The sequence below is a fragment of the Chrysemys picta genome, chromosome 2 (genome assembly GCF_011386835.1).
Source record: "Chrysemys picta bellii isolate R12L10 chromosome 2, ASM1138683v2, whole genome shotgun sequence".
NCBI lineage: Eukaryota > Metazoa > Chordata > Testudines > Emydidae > Chrysemys > Chrysemys picta.
This window is the reverse complement of record NC_088792.1, coordinates 29,992,172-30,013,150: the sequence shown is the minus strand read 5'-3', so window position 1 is coordinate 30,013,150 and position 20,979 is coordinate 29,992,172. Positions and strand designations below refer to the sequence as shown.

Below are 20,979 nucleotides of genomic sequence, written 5' to 3'. Positions count from 1 at the left end.
GGTTTCTGCTGTAGTTTGGTACCTGCAATTTCAAATGTGGGCGGTGGGGCTGGGGTGCAATGACACAGAGCGCATTAAAACAGAAATTGCGGGCACAGGATCCTGCACAGCAGAAAGGTCACAAGACATGCAGGGCCCATTTGAACACCACCTTTAAAACAGATGGGAGAAAAAACGTATGTGGTAAAACAGGGAAGAGAAGATTGACTAGGCAGGAAGGGGGTCAGAATAGCAAAGGTCTGTGTGTAGTCATTCAGACATACTTGAGGCTAAACGCTTGGATCTGACTGAGCTCTACTTGATATAGGATTGAGGGTAGTGAAAGGGAAAGGTGTCCCAAGCCACCTTTATACTTCCTCGTCCTGGCACCATTCACTAACTTGCACCTAGCTACAATGGCCCCCACTGAACCATTCTAGCAGGCAGGAATCTCCACAGTGCAGGGGAATTCTGTCTATACCCCTTTCCTCCGATTACATCCCAACATTCCTCAGCTGGCCACTGAAGCCCTATTTACAGCTCCTTTGCACTACCAGACCACTACAAAGTGGCCTACCAGGGCTAAGGAAGTGCATAACCCAGTATTTTCATTAGAGCCTAGCTCCTTCATTTCTCAATTGTGTTCATTCTTAAAGCAGACATCCCACACTGACAATGATGCACATGACAGATTGACAATATCCTGAACAACCTTAATTAAGATAATTAAGGAATTAAAATAAACTTTACTGAATTAAGTTAAACCTTATTGAACTAGGTTTAATACCTTTGGGGTCCAGTGTATTAAAAATGAAATTATGTATGTGTAATTGTGAAATAGTATGTATCTTCCCTAGTAGGGATGGGGACGCTGATATACTTCCTTCATTATCAGTCTGTAGCGATGTGGGACTCACCCCTGCGGTGCCTCCTGCTGGTTGTCTCTGGGAATTAGCTCATTCAGCCTCCAGAGCGCCCTCTGCAAGCCGGTGTCCCGCTGCTGCTTGGCCCCTGTGTCCCCCCCGGACCTGGTGCCCTGTTATCTGGGGTGCTGCCCCTTGGCAGTAACCCCTTTCTCTCAGGGTCGCCCCTCCCCAGGGAACCCCCACCCCATATCCCCACCTCGCCTCACTATAAGGCTACTGCCAGTCATCGTCTAGCCCCCGCTTGATTACCCTGTAAAGTTATTTTCCATCCTGATTTTACAGAGATGATTTTTACTTTTTTCTTTAATTAAAAGCCTTCTTTTTAAGAATCTGATTGCTTTTCCTTGGTTTTAGATCTGAGGGAGTTGGATCTTGATCCACCAGGAGTTGGTGGGACAAAGGAGGGGGGATGGTTAATTTTTCCTTGTTTTAAGATCCAAAGGGTTTGGATCGGTATTCACCAGGGAATTGGTGAAGAGTCTCTCAAGGCTACCCAGGGAAGGGAATTAGCACATTGGGAGTAGTGGCAGCGGACCAGATCTAAGCTGGTAGTTAAGCTTAGAAGTTTTCATGCAGGCCCCCACATCTGTACCCTAAAGTTCAGAGTGGGGAAGGAGCCTTGACAGGCCCCATAAGACTATTTTGAGAGAAAGCTGTGATGAACTTGTGATCATAAAGTAAACCCCTTTGGGTGGGGAGGAGGCTGGAGGACTGCCTCTGCCAGAGTCCGGGTTCGAGTTGGGGTGATCTCTGGTAAACTTATTAGTACGTGTGTAGGTTCTTTTATTGTTTTCTCTGTAGAGCTTTTACTTTAAGAATAAAATAGGCTTGCACTAAAAGAGCTATTTGGTATCAACAATCTTGGGCAGTCACACTGTTAACCATCTCTGAAGAGAAAGCAAACAGGTGTGCTTGGGCAGCCTATCTCTGCAGCATGTGAACAACACAGTGAAGGAAGGGAAATGTGCAACCTGGACATACTCAGTTGAGAAGGGAGTGAGACACAGGTCTCCACCCACAAAGGCAACAGCCAGGGAGCTGGAAAAACAGAGTGAGTGCCCTTGCTGGACCACTGACAAGAAGTACTGGTGCAGCTGCCCTGAATTGTGACAGCAAGTTTTAAATCTGAACAGTATTAGTGCAAAAAACCAACTCACAAAATTTCTGTAAGCATAAAAATCACCCAACTTTTAACACTATGAAAACACAAAAATAGCCAAGAACAAGCCTGGGACATGCAAGACAATGATAAGAACTTGAAAGTGGGAACTCACAAAGATGAAAGAAACTCAGCCTTAGCTACAGTGCTACGGCAAATGTACAATTCAAGATTTGGTGGCTGCTTATATCCCCTGGTAGATGAATACCATCTCCTTCTCAGGTAGATGGCATCATACCATCTTCCTACCATTGCTTCAGGCTCAGACTCTTTGCAGCATTGCAACCCACAGTCCCATTGTATCTTGTAATGTCTGAACATTTTAAAATGGTAGATTTATTCATATTAAAAACAAGCATTCAGTTGCTCAAAACAAAGCTGAAGGCAGGTACTCTGTGCTTGGAGATCAAGCACTAACAGTATTTGCATGTCAGATATCATTGCTAGCATGAGAATCAGAAAGACTACAGAGATTACATTGTATTTCACCGCTGACAGGAATCACAAGCAAGAAGCTAACTGTAAGAGGAAGGAGGCAGGTAGCGTTATGTTTAAAATGAAAAGAGCTCTGCCCAGCTTGATCTACTATACTGTAAGTTTCCACCATAGGAGGAGAGCAGAAGTAATTACCTAACTTCTTCTTCCCCATCCCCCATTTTCGAATAGAGAAAAATCCATTTGCATTTTCTGTATTTAAAGAATACCAAAGAGCTTCAGGGATTCTGCTATTCAGAACTGCTCAGTGATGATCATGAATGTGCATTTCATCTTCTAAATTTGGTGCGTTCTTAATTTTAATTTTTTTTTTTAAATCTTGTTGGATGTGGAAACCTGAATTTATGTTGAGCTGTGTATTTTGAACAGTGCTCAATAAAGTATCTTGCTTTTATTCATTAATGAACACAAATCAGTTTATATAATTCCTATGCAGTTTTAATTTAATTGAATGCTGTCCTTTAAATTTGCAAATGGCTTTTCTGATCAGCTGCCTTAGAAATTAAATAATCAAAAATATAACTCCCCTTCCCTCCCCTTCTTCTGCTCCACTATCACAGAACAGCACGGGATTTTTAATCCTTTTAAAATGCAGGGCCTCTCCAGTAAAGAATATACTATTTTAGTGTGATATTTCTTATGTAAACTTGATCTTTGCCAATTTCAATATTTGCTTATAGAAACTGAAATGACCACCCTATAGAATCTGTATACATATTTAAACTTTCCACCAAATGTTAACTTTAACTCTCGCCTTCTCCACCCCAACCTCCCCACTGTGATGTCTTCTGCAGTTAGATGGCATTCCCCAGTCTTTGACTCCAATCCTTCAAACTGCTTCAGGTGGGCTGAGCTTTTTAATTAGTTATTTTATGATTTCTCAATTGAAGAGTGGTAATATGCATGTGAACAAATTTTGGGAAAATTGCCAACTATCTTCAACTGATTCTTTGGAACAGGTCTGCTAGTGGGAATTCTTTTGAAGAAAAGTGTAGAAGCACTACTTTCATTAAATTTTATTCCATAAGAAAAGTATAAATTTCTAAGTATTATTTAAAGGGATAAATAGTAGAGAGTAACAAACAATTTATGTTAACACTACTTTGAAATCTATCAGAGTGAACTTGTCTGCCCAGTGAAACAACAGAAGGCCATATCTTCTAGAATGGTTTGTTAGTTTACAGCATGAAAGCTGAAACTATCTGAATTTAAACCTTCAAATTTCTGCTGGCAAAGGAATTCTTCAAGATGCAAGTAGTTCTGGCATGTCTTATTTTATGGATTGGAATAACAAACTTTTCTCTAAATTACATTGATCGATTCTTTCAGCAAATAGTTTGAATCTTTTGTAAATGAATTGGGTATGATCCCTAAATTGAAGCACAGATTCCTACCTATTACACCAGGGGCGGTTCTAGGTTTTTTGCCGCACCAAGCAAAAAAAACCCCAAACTCCTAGAATGCTGCCCCTGGAATTGTGCTGCCCCCCAAGCACAATTGGTTTGCTGGTGCCTAGAGCCGGTCCTGCATCACACAGAGCCATGATTCCCTAAGACAATTCAGAAGGCAGACACAAATCTTTTATCTTCTGTCCCCCTTCAAAATTTAGTAGAGGCCTGGTAATGTACCACTGATGCAGCTAATTGCTATTTGTACTGTATATTTTCAAGTGACCCTCTGTTCTGAGGCCCTAAAATCCACAGTAGTCTACAGAAGGAAAGCTATTTCTTTAACAAGTGCCAATACAGAAAACTGGTACATTATTCCTTATCCTATAACAATCTCACTGCAAGATCACAGGTTTCAGAGTAGCAGCCGTGTTAGTCTGTATCCGCAAAAAGAACAGGAGTACTTGTGGCACCTTAGAGACTAACAAATTTATTAGAGCATAAGCTTTCGTGGACTACAGCCCACTTCTTCGGTATGCATCCGAAGAAGTGGGCTGTAGTCCACGAAAGCTTATGCTCTAATAAATTTGTTAGTCTCTAAGGTGCCACAAGTACTCCTGTTCTTTTTGCAAGATCACAGTCTGCTCTATAGGGGGCTGTATGGGAAATGAGATATGTTTTCTCTCCTGTCAAAATAACTTTCTCTCTCTGGCACCTAGTGGCTCTGTGAAGCGGGGGGTGATAAATGAAGGGGAGGGGTAGTTCCCTTTTATGGACACCCAGCCAGACAGTTAGCTATAAAGTCCCTCTTGGTGGCTGCTTGCTTTACCTTTAAAGGTTAAAAAGTCCCCCAGGTAAAGAAAAGGAAGTGGGCACCTGACCAAAAGAGCCAATGGGAAGACTAGAACTTCTTAAAAGGTGGAAAAAAGCTTTCCCTTTGTCTCTCCCTTCTTCTCTCTGGGCTGAAGAGAAGGGGGACAGCTGGAATGCTGTGCAAAGTTTGGACCAGGTATGAAAATTCATCATCCATACCTAGAAGGATTCATTGCGACAGAGAATGTTTAAACAGATGCGATAAGATTTATTTCTTTTATTTTATGTAAGGCTTGTGGATTCCTCTGTGCGAACCCCAGATGTTTTTGTGTGCTTGTAATCTTTGAGCTGAACCCTCAAGAAAGCTATTTTGGTGGGCTTGATTTTTGGAATTGCTCTTTTAAAATCCAGCAAAAGCCTAAATTCCAGATGTATTTTATTTCTTTTTGCTTTTAATAAAATTTACTTTTTTTAAGATCAGGATTGGATTTTTGGTGTCCTAAAAGGTTTGTGCAGATGTTGTTAAATTAGCTGGTGGCAACAGCTAATTTCCTTTGTTTTCTTTCTTAGCTCTTCCCCGGAGGGGGAAAGGGGATGAAAGGGCTTGAGGGTACCCCACAGAAAGGAATTCCCAAGTGAACCTTCCTGGGATCTGAAAAGGGGTTTGCATTTGGGTGGTGGCAGCGTTTACCAAGCCAAAGTTAGAGAAAAACTGTAACCTTGGGAGTTTAACACAAGCCTGGAGTGGCCAGTATTAATTTTTAAAATCATTGCAGGCCCCCACCTTCTGCACTCGAAGTGCCAGAGTGAGGAATCAGCCTTGATAGGGTGTCTTTAACATAAGTAATCCTAGTGAGTTGCTTAATGAATTAATTGTGCTCCTCAAAGCAGAATCTCACAACATTTGCCTATCTCTGAAGGTTACCAGGACCCTCTGGGAAATTTCTTTTCTTCCATATGCTTGAGAGGAGAAGGTGAGGCACAGGATTCACAAGTATACAAAATAAGCCTTGCTTGAAGTAACACTGTTCCAAAGGAAATTATTCCAATGAGCAACGTCTCTGGGACCAGCCCAAGGGCGAACCTGGTAATCCCTTCAGTTCTACGAAGCCAAATACCTATAGAATATAGCTGTGCTCTAATGTCGGCTTCCTAGCATTGTCATTGCACTTGGTTTGTCACCAGAGCCACAGTATGCTACTTTGCATGGCCATGGCCATTTCTGGTAGCTGTACTAGCATAAGAGAGGATTCCAGCTCCATGGCAACACCTCTGTGGAGTATAGGGATTAAAGACACCAAATGACTTGGCTGTGCAGGTTGGTAGGCCACCCCATAGGCTAGACACTTACATTCTTCCTATTTGCCTGTTTTTCCTTGTTGCTTATGTCCATTTTCAGAGCTTCTACTGCCTTGAGTGCCTCCCAAAAGAAAGGTAAGTGAAAAGCAGAGGCCCAGCAAGGAAGAGCCAATTGAGTCTGCCGTGGGAAACTATTTACTCTAAGTGCAGACACCTTATGTTCTGAACTAAAGAATTCAGAGCATTTTTAAATCCAAAAAGGCTCTTCTATAATTCCATACTATGTTTAAAGCCACACAGAGTGGGACAGGACAGAAGAGTCCCTTGGACAACCTCATTATCTGCTTGAAATTTCTTGAACACTACTTCACAAACAGAGGGGACTTGTTGCTTAGTTATTATTCACTGTGCAACAGGAGCTTATATTCAGTAAGTTCCAGTTTGCTTATTACCAAGCATTCCAAATTTAATTTATTAAATGTAAAAGCATTACGTTTATCCAATGAAACATAAAGGGCTCAGAGGGACATTCAAAAGGATGTTAAGTTTGAGAAAAGAAGTAAACAGGATTTCCACCTGCATCCACTCTTTCATGTGTAAGGCTCTTCCCCTCCTTCCCCAATGCTGTGCTTCATTCCATTCTCATTATGGGTTTCCTTCCGCTGTTCATGCCCTGTTAAACAGTTTTCAGTCTAATTACTTATCCTGCTGATATGAAATCACCAAAGGATCCCGCTCTTCCAGATGCCTGCGACTTATTAACATCCAAAATTTAATGAATGGCTCATCTCTCTCATTTAACATTTTTTTTTTTCAGGTACAGAAATTAAATCAGTTGACTGTGGTTGTTTAAACAGGCTTTCATAGTATTATTTATTTACCATGAAGTTGGATAAAGTGGGTCTAGTTACTGGACTGTGAGCAAAACTTCACAAAATACAACATTTATTGGAAAATAGATGTTTAAATATTTAAATATGCAAGTCACTGACATTTTCTCGGAAGGTTGCTTTTAAGATTTCTAATCCAACTCCTTTTGCTGAGACAACAGCTTATTTAAGTACTTCAATGAGATTCTAATGACTCAGGGAGGCGTACCTCAAAAATCAAACACAAACAACTCTGCAACAGGAGATTGCTTACAATCTACGGCACCAATTTTACAATCTACAACACATAATTCAATCAGCAAATGGTTCCAAACAACAAGTTTGCAATATGGATATTTACTGAACATAAAACTGATCAAGCAATGGTGATATCTAGCAATCTTGATCTTCATTTTAAGTCTTTCAATATTCATAACCATGAGATTCTTAATAAAGGAGGAAAAACATTAGGCATAATTATTTATTGTGTGAAAACAAAAATTTTAAACTGGTAATTTCAATATAGTCAGTAAAGGCAAATAACAGGTATGACTTTAAAGCTAGAATCGAATGACATGTCACTGGTTCAGAAGAATAAAGAGCATTTCAAAAATTATATGCAAAAATAGATCCTTATTTAGTTACATAACTTTGTGGGTAACATTATTGGCTTTTCATCAATAAAATTTACTCCAAAATAACAATCTTTAAATAAAACAAGCCTGCTGATACCAGCTGTGAAGAAGAGTAGCTAAGAATAGCAGCGCTCATCAGAACACTCGCCACGTACTGTATAAATGGGTGTATGGCTCAAAAATGGGTGATATTTCCTGCTTGCTATTTTCATTCCTAATGAAGTTTTTGGAAGCAAAGGAATCCCAATACATATTTACTCTCTACACATCTGATGCTAATACCCATGCTTCCAGAACCATTATCATCTAGGAATTTATTTCTTTGTAATATTTGTGGACTAGCATAAAGGTTAAATTGTTAAAGTAATATATATATATTAATATATATTACCTGTTCTTGCCTCTCCAGCCACTTGTCCACCATGGGATGACTGGCACTTAACGATGAGCGAGCATTGTCTCTCTGAAACTGGTTAGACCAGTTACTAGTATCCCGTGGTAAGCTTCTGTAGTTTTCATCTTTCTATTTCAAAAGAAACAAAGAAAGTGTCTTATAAAAAAACACAACCAGTCCTTGCACATTGACAATGCAGCTGGTTTTTAAGATAATATGAAAGAAACACTGAAAAAGGATAAAGTGAATTGGACAATTACACTGGAAAGATGCATATACAATTCTATTGCCTTGAGTCTGTACACAACCATTTAATTGCAAAGACTCCCTTCTTATTTAAGCCAGTAAATTCCAAACTAAGCTTTATGAGATTCTCCATCTCCTTCACCAGCTTGTGCTCCTTTCACAATCTCTTCCAACTTAAGCTTCTACTGGATGGGTACATATTTCAGCAACGTTTTCAGGGTCTCGGACCAACTTTTCCCTCCCAAAGCAAATAAACTACAAGAGGAGACAGCCCATTACTATCTGGGCCAAGCACAAGCACAAGCAATAGGGTGCTACTCTAGGCAAGCTAAGCATACCAACGTACCTCCCATGCCAACACACACACTTACAGGGAAAGAAAATTGAAAAGGACATATTGTAGGGCATAATATGAAATGCTACAAAATGAAAAGTTTCAGAGTAACAAAATGAAACCTTCAATACATAAATGGGATATATAATGACGTTTTCCAGGCAAGTTTTCTGGTATAAAACAACTTTTTTCTTAAATATATTGCATTGCAGTGTTAATGCCTCATGACTGACAAGTTGTTTACTAAAAATGTACTCAAACAGAAAATTAACTTCAGCATCAAGAAATTAAAGCATGAATTGAACCAGACCCAAATATCCTTGTAACAAAATTCCTGTCTGAATGACCATTCAAATAAAATTTTCTACTAGATTGATTTGCCCAGGCATAGATCAGTCATAAGTGGCCAAAAATGACTCAGGTTTTTCAAAGTGGCATACTGAGGACTATGCTGGCAAAAACAGATGGTGAAGATTCTCTCGCTCTCTTTTTTAAACAGAAAGTCTGTTAGTTTACTTGTAAAACTCTGCTGAAGACAAGTTTCTTTAGCAGCACTATAGAAGGCAGCAAGCAGTGTTTAATGAATGGAATTCTCTCCGTGGATTTTCTCATTTTATTTCCTTCTTTCAGTGAAATGGTCAGTGCAATTACTGAGAGTCAAGAAAACCAATTTTAATCATTTTAGGTGGTAGAAAAGTACAACAAAATCACAATCTGGATGAGGAAATAAAAGAAATATGATTTGACATGAAGAAAAACCATAATTGGTCCATGAGTCATTGATCAGTCCTTGTCATATAACAGACCTTCAGCTAGTCCGAGTGAACAGACATCCCTGCCTCTTATGTACGAGATGCTTTTTGTGTTTTTATTCTTCATATATAATTCTATTATTATTGATCTATATTTACACTGTTTTCAACACAGCCTTTTAAACAAGAGTTTTATCCATTCTACACAAAACTCCTTCCCCATCAATCATGTACAAAAAGTAAAAGCTCTTTATGAGAGCAAAAGAAAAAAAAAAAAAACCAACAACACTATCAAGGCCTGTATTCCAACTTCAGCTGAGCACCAAAGCCTAGACTCTAAATTTAACTAGATGTTATTCAAGACAATCGCTTTTGCTTATAATTAAATTTTCATAGTAATGTCTCAATCCATTAAGTCAGGAATGTTAGGTGACAGCACCAGATGTAAACTAACATCAGTGGATTTGCACGGAGTATGCGCCAAGACATGAGAGACACAGATGTATGTACATATGTATGCATAGGGGGTATGTGTGTGTGTGTGTGTGTGTGTGTGTTCATTCTTTTCTGCTAAAAGTAATCATCAAACACTAATACTCTGGACCATTTCAAAGTAAGCTGCTTCTCCCACAAGAAGCTAAGTTCCTCTATACAAGGCTATATTTCCCAACACAGTGCCACAGCTAATATAAGCATTTAGCTGCACTGGTGGAAGAAAAAATAGGAATGCTAAAGACCACCAGGTTCCTGTAGCTGCTGGTACTTTTACAATGGTGTTAACCTACTTAGAGCAAGTAAAAAATGGCACAGTAGTGTACCTCGTCCACATGTCTACGATCATTAATAGAGCTGAGCACGTGATACCAACAATGAGACATTTTAGGAAAACAACCTAGCATAGACAAACCATAGACATTTTTTCTAAAATTTACCACCATCCATTGCTACCACTGGTTGTTCTTCATTGGCCATAGCAACAGTGAGAACTAGACAAGGCTAACCATTGGCATTTTAACCAAAGTTTCATGTAGTCCTGCTCTGAGCAAGGTTTTATGAGTACTTATGCTGCTCGTGGCCAACTGGAGTCCTATCTACAGCAATATTTCCACCACTACTCCCACTATCAGAGCTAAACCAATAGCAGGAAATTTTAGGAAGGGGAGCAGAATTATGATAGATGCAGTTTGCACATTTGGAGCCACTGAAAAAAATAAATTAAAATAACTGTTCTAAACTAAGATAAAATATGCAAACACAATCAGGGAACCTTTTTAAAAATAATCATCCATTCATTTAAAAACAAAACAAAAAAGCATTAGCACGCCAACTTCCTCGGACATGCAAACATGGTGCAATATCACTTTAACTGCAATATCATATAAAAACAAGATTTTTAACAAGGTAGCCACTGGGGTCATACAGAAAACTCTCATTTCTTCTGGAGCTGCAGCTAAGAGTCCTCACGAGACTACTACTGACATGGATCATCGATTATAATTAAATGTTCTAATTTTTAAGAAGAATTTCCCCAAACAGCTTTAGGGGACTGCCGACATGTACGGTTCTATAATAATTTGTAATTAGAACTGATCAGTATAACGCTAGAGTTGTTAGGTCACAACATTACAGCAACACTTAACAGTAGCATATTTTACTGCATTTCAAATTAAAATGCATATGCTAGCAACTTTACTATGGATTCCCCACTGAATTTTTTCTGAGCTGGAAAAAAATAGTACAGTGATTTTGCTGTATTTTCAATTTCAGATGATTTACAACTGACAATGAGCTTGTCACTAGAGAGACCCTCAAGAAATTGTTGCTAAGATGATGCATTAGCGTGACCTCTGTACAGCAATGCTTTAATTACTAGCAGTCAGTGCATCAACCAGCTTGTGGTTTAAACCTATAGTTGTAACACTTTTAAACTTACTAAGTCACCCTATCCCAACAACAGATATCCTGAATCCGGCAATATTAAACGTCCATGCCTGTTACTTCAGTTGCTACTGGGCCACTCTCAACATATGAATTGCCAAGTGTTTCTTGCTTCCCATATGTCTGATGTAAAATTGATATGACAGGAGCATGCTTTCAATTTTTACTGTTTCTGTGGGATAGGAATATAACAACAATGAAATGGATCAAAATAATCTCAGATGAAATTCTCTGTCAAAAGATTCCTTGTTCCCAAGTTGCACACTCTTACTGATGCTCCCACCATAACCATTTCTGCAACAAGCCATCCACTCTCACCTACTGACCCTCCCCCAAAGGACTTTATTGACTGAAACAACTTATTTTGCTTAAACTTCTGTTATACACTCTTGGTACTTCATTGTTTGTACATTTCTGGAACAGTGATTTTTATTTCTCTACCCTGGTTGCTCAGAAAATAGTTACAGCAACATCATATGGCTTGTTGCACATGCAGGAGCTTTGAATTTAAAGAAGAGCAATGCTTCTCATTTGGAGCAAAGCAATACTGCAATAAAGCGTACACACATACTAAAAGCAGAACTTTGAAAAATGTACTTCATATTGCTCATCTGCAGCACTACAGGCATCCATTTGTAAAGCTGACAGTTTATAAAAAGAAAATTATGTCTGCCATTTTAGATCAGGGCTATAAGGGTGGAGCGGGTTGAGAAAAGGAAATACTGAATTCAAACTACAAAAATGTATACTTTTGCCAACTAGATTGCTGGCAAAAAAACACCGTAATGTGAATTCCAAATAAATAGCAGCAAAATGTGATCTGTGGCATAGGTGAAGATGAGATAACAGGAAGTTGGCATGCCATTCAACTGATGATACGGTGTAATCTGAGCATAATGTATGAAAACCCACATACATACATCTAGTTGCAAAATGATGTTCTTCAATTTTATACTCCCTTTCCCATGAGTGAATCTTAAAGTGTATCATACACATTCAAGAACTAAGCCTCACAATGCCTGTGACAATGGGAAAGCTAGGCACAGAGGCATTAATTTATTTGCCCAAGATTATGGAGTGTAATGTAGCTGAAGCCTGGAGCCCAGATCTCGATTCCCAGTCTTCTGCTCTAATCACATCATCTTCCCCCAAGCATTATCATTATGCATTTTAAAATACTAACTACTGTATATTTAATTTTATCATATATAAAAATCGAGTCTGCCACCCACACTTGCATTGAGTACCACGTAACTCCCAAACAGACTCATTGATTTAAATGGGATTACTTGCAGAGTATGGCACTACTCAACATAGGGATGTAAATACCATTGAAAAAGTTAATCATTTAACTAAATATTTTTTAAACATTTAAGCGGTTAACTGGTTAAAGGGCTGGTCAGCCAGCAGGGCTGAGACCGCTCCGGCCGAGCGGCGCTGCTCCAGCTGGGCGTCGCGGGGCCACTGGGATCAGCAGGTTAACCAGTGAGACAGCAAAATCAGCCCCATACTGTGGAATTTATCCACAGACAATATACATAAAATGTATAAACTTCTAGTCCCATGTGAACATTTCTTAACATTGTATTCACTCTCATATAATAACTTAAATAACAACAATTATATAGAGACAGATATATAACTATAAAATGAATGGGTTAATAGAATATTAATCTATAATTGATATATGTTTGTGACAGGCCACTAACAAATGCCATTTTACCATTGATCTGGAATCTTGTAATTTGTTACACCCATTCATTATGAACCACTGGAATACAAAACATCCCAGATTTGATCTTTCCATCAGAAGTCATCAATTTTCAGATATGAATAATTCAAGTGTCCTCAAAGCACATTAGAGGTAAGAATGGTTTAAAAAACATGTATTTATTTATTCTATAAAGTGGTCATGTTGGGCATGAGGCCTCCTATTTGGTCAAGTGAAGGTTATCTGAGGCCACCAGTCTTACTTACCAGATTTTAAACAGAAAGGTTTCTACAAACATGTTTAATGGATAGATGATTATACAAATATTAATTCCACATTACACTAGGCCATCTGAGAGAGAGCATACTAGCTCCTGGACAGTTTTATGTTTACTCCTGGTGGAATGCTGCACATGCACAGAATTTATGTTCCCCTCCCCAATTTTTTTCCTCCTCCACAGAATATAGATTCTGCTGGAGAGGGGCTGCAGTTACACCTTTCACCCACCAGGAGCTGCTGTGGTGCCAGAAGAGATTGGCAGTCAGTGAAGCAGAAGAGGCTGTGTTCCTCACAGTGGGGCCAGGTGAGGAGGCATGGCACAGACAGAGCAGGGCACACAGGGCTTTTGAGGCGGGTGTTACAGACTGAGGCTCAGAAGGGCTAGTGACAGGTATTTTGAAATTAATTACCAAAATAATTGAAACTGGAGTGATTATATCGTGTTACTTTGACAAATAAAATATGCAGAATTTTAAAATATTGTGTGCAGAATTTTTCATTTTTTGGCACAGAATTCCCCCAGGAGTATGTGTTGCACTGAGGCATGTTTGGTCTTGTATGATTCTAAATCGTGTTAACAATAAAATTTCTGTATACGGAATACATCCTCATTTTTCCCCAGGACAAGGAGTAACATGTTCTTATGATATTAGTATAACCTGTTTACTAGTTTTCACAATGTTTGAGATTTGGTACAACACCATCATTCCATTTTCCATTAAGCAGGTATGAAAACAACTGTTGATCTCAAATGACCTTCACTTCTCCAGAACAAAGCCACTGTACAAAACAACGCTACTCTACAGAAAACAAAATTTTTTAAATAAATGGATGCTCCCTGATAGGTAGCTAGTGGTGTAGTTAGACCATTAAGCAATGAATGACCTTTTGGGTGATCTCTGACAGAGAAGTCAAATTTCTTTAGTCAGCAGTTTTCTGTGAGCTAGTGTGCCAAATTTCAAGATTTTAGTTCAGTGAAAATATGGAAACTAATTGTGTCAATCAGTGAGCAAGTGACTTGTTACGAGCATCTGTGTATATTAAATGAGACGGACACCATTGCTTGGCAGTCTCCTTCCCCCTCTGGGTAAGTTCAGTTTATTGTATTATTGTACGATGCAATTTAACAGTCTGTCTAGTTTAAGATTATTTTAGAACATGACCTTGCAAGGTAAAACAGACCAGACAGATGATGGCCATAAGACGTGCTTAGCAAGGCAGCAGTTGTAGTTACACAATATCAAGACACTGTTGATCTTTATTTTAGAAAGAAACAGTGTTAAAGAATTTTCGTAGCCTAGTGTCTTCTTCCAGAGCATGTGAAGCTGCTAACCTAGAACATGGGTAACTTCCAGTTATTGATAAAGGCTATCTTGGGACAGGTCTTTTGCATTCCCCATGAAAGAGACAAGAAGGATGACCCACTCACTAATCATTTTGATTACTGAAGTCTTTAGAAAATGACTGCCTCTACATTTCCATGAATGGGACTAATCTATTATGCATAAAGAATAGATCGTTAGATACTAATGCAATGAGAAGACAGCCACATTTAAAAGTCATTCCTATATTTAACTTCAATCGCCTTATGATCATGCATTTCCAAAGTTGTGCAATTCCAATTTTGTATATTCCACGATACCTTTGAGTGACAAGCAAGCCTCTCTCTTTCTCACACACACACACACACACACACACACAAAACACGATTATTAAGGACAGATGCAATGAATGGATGGTTTTGCTGTGCAGCTGGTGTTATTTGTAGATATTCAGTGTTGAAGGATATGGATTAAATTCAGAGTAAACTGAAATCTGTTAGGCTGTCAATCACACTTGTGCCGATCTCTCTTGTTTACAAAGGAATACCAAAAATGTCATGATCTTTGCATGTGCACAGGCAAAACCAAAAATTATGAAGCATGCTACAGATTGTATTTCTCAGACTCTCAGGGCTGTGAAGAAATTCTCTTTCCCAATTCTCACAATAAAATCTCAGTAAAGACAAACAAAACAGCATATGGTGATTGATGTAGTGCAATTACAATTCAGAAGTTGGGACTTATTCCGGCCTCTATGTTTCATAAATCAGAAACCAAGATAAAACTGTTCTCTCCCAAAGAGATGAATCAAATATTTAAGAAACCTTTCATAAACAATGGATCTGCATCTGATGCACACATTTAAAACGCAGTACCTATGTACTCCAGCACTAAGCAGTTTTGTATTCATTTAGCCAAAAAACTCCTGAAAAGTTTGTTTTCATTTTCTATATCCATGCCGTCCCTTTCTCTGAAATGATCTGAAGCCCCTAACTTAGTAGGATAATATCAATAAGCAAGTTTAAGATATTTTGGGGTTCAGTCCTGCATTCCTCTCTCACATGACAGTTCCAGTAGAACTTCAATGGCAGAGTTGCAGGATCAGATCATAAGCTTTTATATTTTCAACACTTTCCCCCATTGCACGGCTCACTCTGACACTATAAGATGGCCATTTTTCATCCTTCCTGCAAGCCCTCTGTAAATAGTTTCTAAAAGTATGTAGCTGTGCATACAAAACACAGGTTTTCACCAAACAGATTAAGGAAAATATAGTTGTGCACAACTCTGCAATTTTCACCAGGAATTTGTTTTTATACCCATATTTATCCAGAGGTTTGTGGGTATTAAGTCACACTATATATTACAAAGTGCATTTTATTTTAAATCCCTCTTTTCTTTCAAGCATAAAACTGTTTATTTCCTTACCATTTTCCCCTCTTGCAAGTTAATTTCTTTTTGTACAGTTGCTCATGAGTGCTGGGCTGCTGGCATTTATTTATTTAGGTGTATTGGTGAATCATCTTTTTGGGTAGGAAGAGAAACAACAAATAAATAGAATGGGAACAACAAATAAATAATTATAGGAAATCACATGAGGGAACTGTATGGGTGCCAACATGATTCAAGACTCATGGTGCTGTAGAGGTCTAACTTGGAGATTGTGGGACGGACCCATCAAAATTGGTACTATTGTTTGAAGAGTAGGGCAGGTGGCATACAATCTCATTTGAGGATGACCACATTTTCAAAATGGAAAAACTGGGACACTATCGGGGGAGAGGGGGTGTTTAAAAAATATAGATGGTAGGCATTAAGAAGTTGTTCAGGGGACAATGAGAGAGAAAGGGATAACCATTATTCTGTCTCCTCAGTCAAGCTACACACTTTCCATACTTTCTCTGCTAGCTGAATAGATACGTTGAGAAGGAGGCTGTTTAAAGACTTGTACAGAAGCAGGGAGGCCAACATGTCAAACGTGTGCCAAGCCTGAAGAGACATGGTCTCTGTAATGTTTGTGCACTCAGCAAACCTCTCATTAATTTCACCAGCTCAGCTGACTGACAGCTCTTTCACGTAGATGTTCGGCCAAACTTTACAAAACACGAAACAGAACTCTGATTTTTGTAAGGGAACAGGTCTATAGCATGGCCCTCAAAACAGAGGGCAACTCAATTTTGAGGAGAAACATTCATCTTACCTTATATACAAATGCATAAGGAAAAAGAAAGACCATTTTTCGTGTACCTTGAGTATCAGCCTTTCCTAAACCATGAAGGAGAAGGCACAAACACATTCTTAGAAAATACACTCATTATAGGCTCATGATTATTATCCCCATTCTACTGATTGGGAACTGAGGTAGAGAGGGATTACATGACTTGCCCAACCTCACAGGGGAAGTATGGGAACTAAAGGCAGATTTCAGACAATGAGTTCAGTACCTTATCCACATCATCTTCATCCTTTTTCCCCAGCACCTGACTATTAATGTTCCTCTATCTTCTTGGGGATGGAGGGATGAGTGGAAGGATTCTCTAACAAATATGAAGGGGTATCCCCCTGGAGGAGATTAGGTAAAGGGGAGGAAAAGGGGGAAAAAATAATAAAAACCTTAAAAGCCAACATTTTATTGAAGCAGGGGTGGGGGATGGGGGGAGGTTGACACTTCTGGTCTTGGTTGGCTTTTGGCTTCATCTCAGCAGAATATTGTCTGTCTGTGTGCACAGCACTCAGCAAACAGAATAGCAGAGGAGTAAATGTATAGCACCATCCGTTATCAATCTGAGCACTATGCAGGGATTTTTCATTTCATGTCTCTCATTCCCAGCTTGCTGCAGTGATTTCATAAAGGGTTTTGCAGGCCCTCACCACAGCAAGAAGGAAAAACAAAATAAAGAACAAATGAGAAATATGTATTTAGCTTTGTTTTGAAAGGTAGGAATGCTGAGGTCACCCACGGAGATTGGGATTTTAATTTTTATTGCACTAAAACAGCAGCAGCAGCTTTGACAGAAAACTCATGAATCTTACACAGTATGTGAGAGGAAAACCACACAATTTTATGTTATGATTTTAAGTTCTGTTTGGGTACATTTGATCTAAGCTATTTCACCACCTCCTGACAAGGTGACAGCAAAATGCCCATCACAAAGCAAAGATCCACAATGGCTTGGATCCGTCAATCTACATCTCATGATTAATGAGCAGGACCAGTGCTGGGAAGCGCCCGCACACGGTGATGCCCTTCTAGGGGGATCAGCGACAGTCTGAGAAATGGTACCATCAATCCCTTGTTGGGTCCCTGGAGCGGTATCGTGGTCTCGGAGATACCGGGTACCAGAGCTAGTACTCCTGCCGAGGGGGTACATGCCTCCAAAGGTATGCACCCGGTGGCCAGTGAGCTGCGCAAAGAGCCTCTCTGCCCATGCCCAGGGACCGATTAGGGCTGTGTTGCGACTGCCTATCGTGGTCAAATGCGTGGCAGCTACGGGAGGGTGAGCGCTGGTGGGACGTCCCCCATGATGGGGAATGGTACAAATGCAGGTTTACCCCATGATCGGCCTGCAAGGCCTCCAGCGTGGATGGCATGCAGAGCTGATGGAGACCTCTCCCACTATCCGGGGGTAGCCGGCAGGGAGCGAGTTGGGCTACATCACTGCCCCGGAACTTGGGCCCGAGATCCTGACGTGGGTGAAGAATTTCCTTCCATGGGACTTTGCTCACACCCAGACTTATCCATTTCCTTGTGGGAGGCTGGAGACAGGCCTCGTCCCGCCTTCTTGGTCAGAGCCACGGACGGGAACCAGTGCCGGCTAATGGATGGTCCCGTGGGGGCATTGCGCACTGAGGTCACGGTACTTGGCGCCGAGCCGGAGCGCTGCTCCGGTGCTGGGGTGAGGGCCGACTCCATAAGGAGCACTCTTAAATGAATACTGCGCTCCTTCTTAGTTCTTGACTTGAAGGACTTGCAAATTTTGCACTTCTCACTAATATGTCCTTCACCCAAGCAATGCAGACAGCTGCTGTGTGAATCACTAACAGGCATGGGCCTCTTGCAACGATCATAGGGCTGGGGATCAGGGCATGCCACGTCCCGAGACAAAGTCCCATTTGGGACCTACAGAGTCTCTAACTATAGCTAAGGGATTTATAAACACTAATTGAAAACTATATACAGTATAATACAGAAGATAACTCGTTCATACAAACGAACAGCTAAAGCACTAACTGGAGCAGCAACAGTTCCCAGGCTGTCACTGGCGGCAAGAAGGAACTGTGGGTGGGGGGAACCAGCGGTGCCCTATATTCCGTGGCATGTGCACACCACTCCTGGGGCGCTGGAGTGTGAGGATACTTAACATGGGGAAATATTACACAGATTGAATCTATTTCCCCATGTTAAGTATCCTCACACCTCTTGTCAACTGTCTGAAATGGGCCATCTTGATTATCACTACAGAAGTTTTTTTTTCTCCTGCTGATAATTGCTCATCTTAATTAATTAGCCTCTTAGCATTGATATGGCTACTTCCGCCTTTTCATGTTCTGTATGTATATATATCTCCTTACTATATGTTCCATTCTATGCATCTGGAGAAGTGGGCTGTAGCCCACGAAAGCTTATGCTCAAATAAATTTGTTAGTCTCTAAGGTGCCACAAGTACTCCTGTTCTTTTTGAGAAAAAAACTTGTGCACCAAGTAAACTCAGCTGTGTGTTTGCTGTTACTGATCCATCCCTGCAGAGCATGCTACATGTCATTTGCTTTGCTTCAGGTAGATTAATGTGAGAGAAAGAGAAAAAACAAGCAAGTCAGTACACATGCATTTTTCCCTTTCCCTGCCCTCTCTTGATCTCTCTTTCTTCTAAGTATACATTTTCACTTCTTTGGGTTATGGCAGCAGTGTTGATCCTTAATGCAACAATATACAATTCAACTCCAGAAAATCACATTAGGGTACTGTCTTTAGAAACCAAATGTCCATGCCATACCTTTGTATTAAGCAGGTGAGGTTACCAGACAAACCTTGAGTATTTCAGTGACACAGAATCAAAGCTGGTTTGATATTTAGTAATGCCACCCCATTCCTAACTGTCATAGATGCGCAAATGAAAAAAAGTACCTGCTGAGCACACTAAGAAGAAAAGGGCTGAATTAACTTGTAATCAGCATTAGACATAAGATACTACACTCAATGTTCATATAGTATGGTAATGTGTATGGCACAGGCAGCCAAGATATGGCATCTGAGTGAGGGGGGGGGAACCCACTTGATATTGTTTTGCATGAACTCAGCTCACATATTACTAAAGCTACACAACTCATGGCTTGTGCCATGGGGCTCAGATAGTGGTTTATTAAGTTTGTGATTCAATGTGTAGCAATTATTCACAAATCAAACTTTCATATGATATTTTACTGTGGCAGAAAATGCATGTGAAATTATTATTTTATTTTTTGTCAGGAGAACTAAAGAAACAAGTCAAAATTACAGTTTGCAAACCAAGGACATGGGAAAATTTGGGACGTGTTTTTGTTATCAACTTTCTTTTAATTTAATAACTTGAGGGAATAAGAGCTAAAGAATTAACTTGAGCCCCCTTAATTATTGGGAATGTAGATGTACCACATATAAGAAAAAATATTCCAAAATTAATCAAAATAAGTTGGTGAAAGGAATGGAGAGAAAGTGTGTACAGGTATTGACAAATATGGGCCCTATCCTGTAAACACTTACTCAGAAGAGTCGCTTTAATTACTTCAATAAGATTACTCACATAGGTGGGGATTACTCATCTGAGTGGAGTTGCCAACATTATAATCTTTCTCCAGAAATAAATCTTCAAATAAATAGAAGCCCTGGGGTTCACCAAGCAGTGTATTTAAAGAGCCTCTCAACTGGGAACACTTTAAAACTAATACAGATTTCAGGCTGCTTTCCCAGATAGCCAAGTCAAAAAACAGAAATCCACCAAAACCCTCCTTTTCCACCCCATTACAGTGTACTGTGACATCACAATAATACGTGGTGATGTTTCTTCATGGCAATGCAACATTGCTAAAGCACACCGAATACAGAGAGAGGAGAATCCAAAAGGTTCAATCTGGGTTTGCTTCCAAAGCATCCTAAAGTTCAAAGCTCATTCAAACCTTATAAAGGTCTCCTGTCGGGAACTTTGATCCCCTCCACAGCCGATTCTGGGACCCACTGCCTGTAATTGTTTCCTGGGTACAAGAAAAAGCCTGGCTGCCTGCTACCTCCAGGCCAGGCCATTGGAGGTGGCTAAAAGCAGCAGTAAGCCTGCTTTTCCCCACAGTCCTTGTGGAACATCTCATTCTTTTCCCCTTTCCCTCTTGCCAAGAAACCCACCACCCTTTACTTCCTACTGCCCGGGGGCTGTTTCCCCGCATCCTGCTGGGACAGTGGCAATCCCACT

The 20,979-nt window shown here is 40.0% G+C and overlaps 1 protein-coding gene across 32 annotated transcripts in view; it reads right to left on the bottom strand.

Moving 5' to 3' along the window:
• Nucleotides 1–20,979, bottom strand: part of PARD3 (par-3 family cell polarity regulator) — a 664,552-nt gene that overhangs the window by 334,870 nt on the left and 308,703 nt on the right. For 24 of the 32 annotated variants that reach the window (XM_065586777.1, XM_065586791.1, XM_065586785.1 and 21 more), the window contains exon 5: nt 7,955–8,086. The exons of the other annotated variants lie outside the window; for them this stretch is intronic. In XM_065586777.1, coding sequence (XP_065442849.1) covers nt 7,955–8,086 — 132 coding nt within the window. The remainder of the gene's footprint in view (nt 1–7,954; nt 8,087–20,979) is intronic. 32 annotated transcript variants of the gene reach the window in all.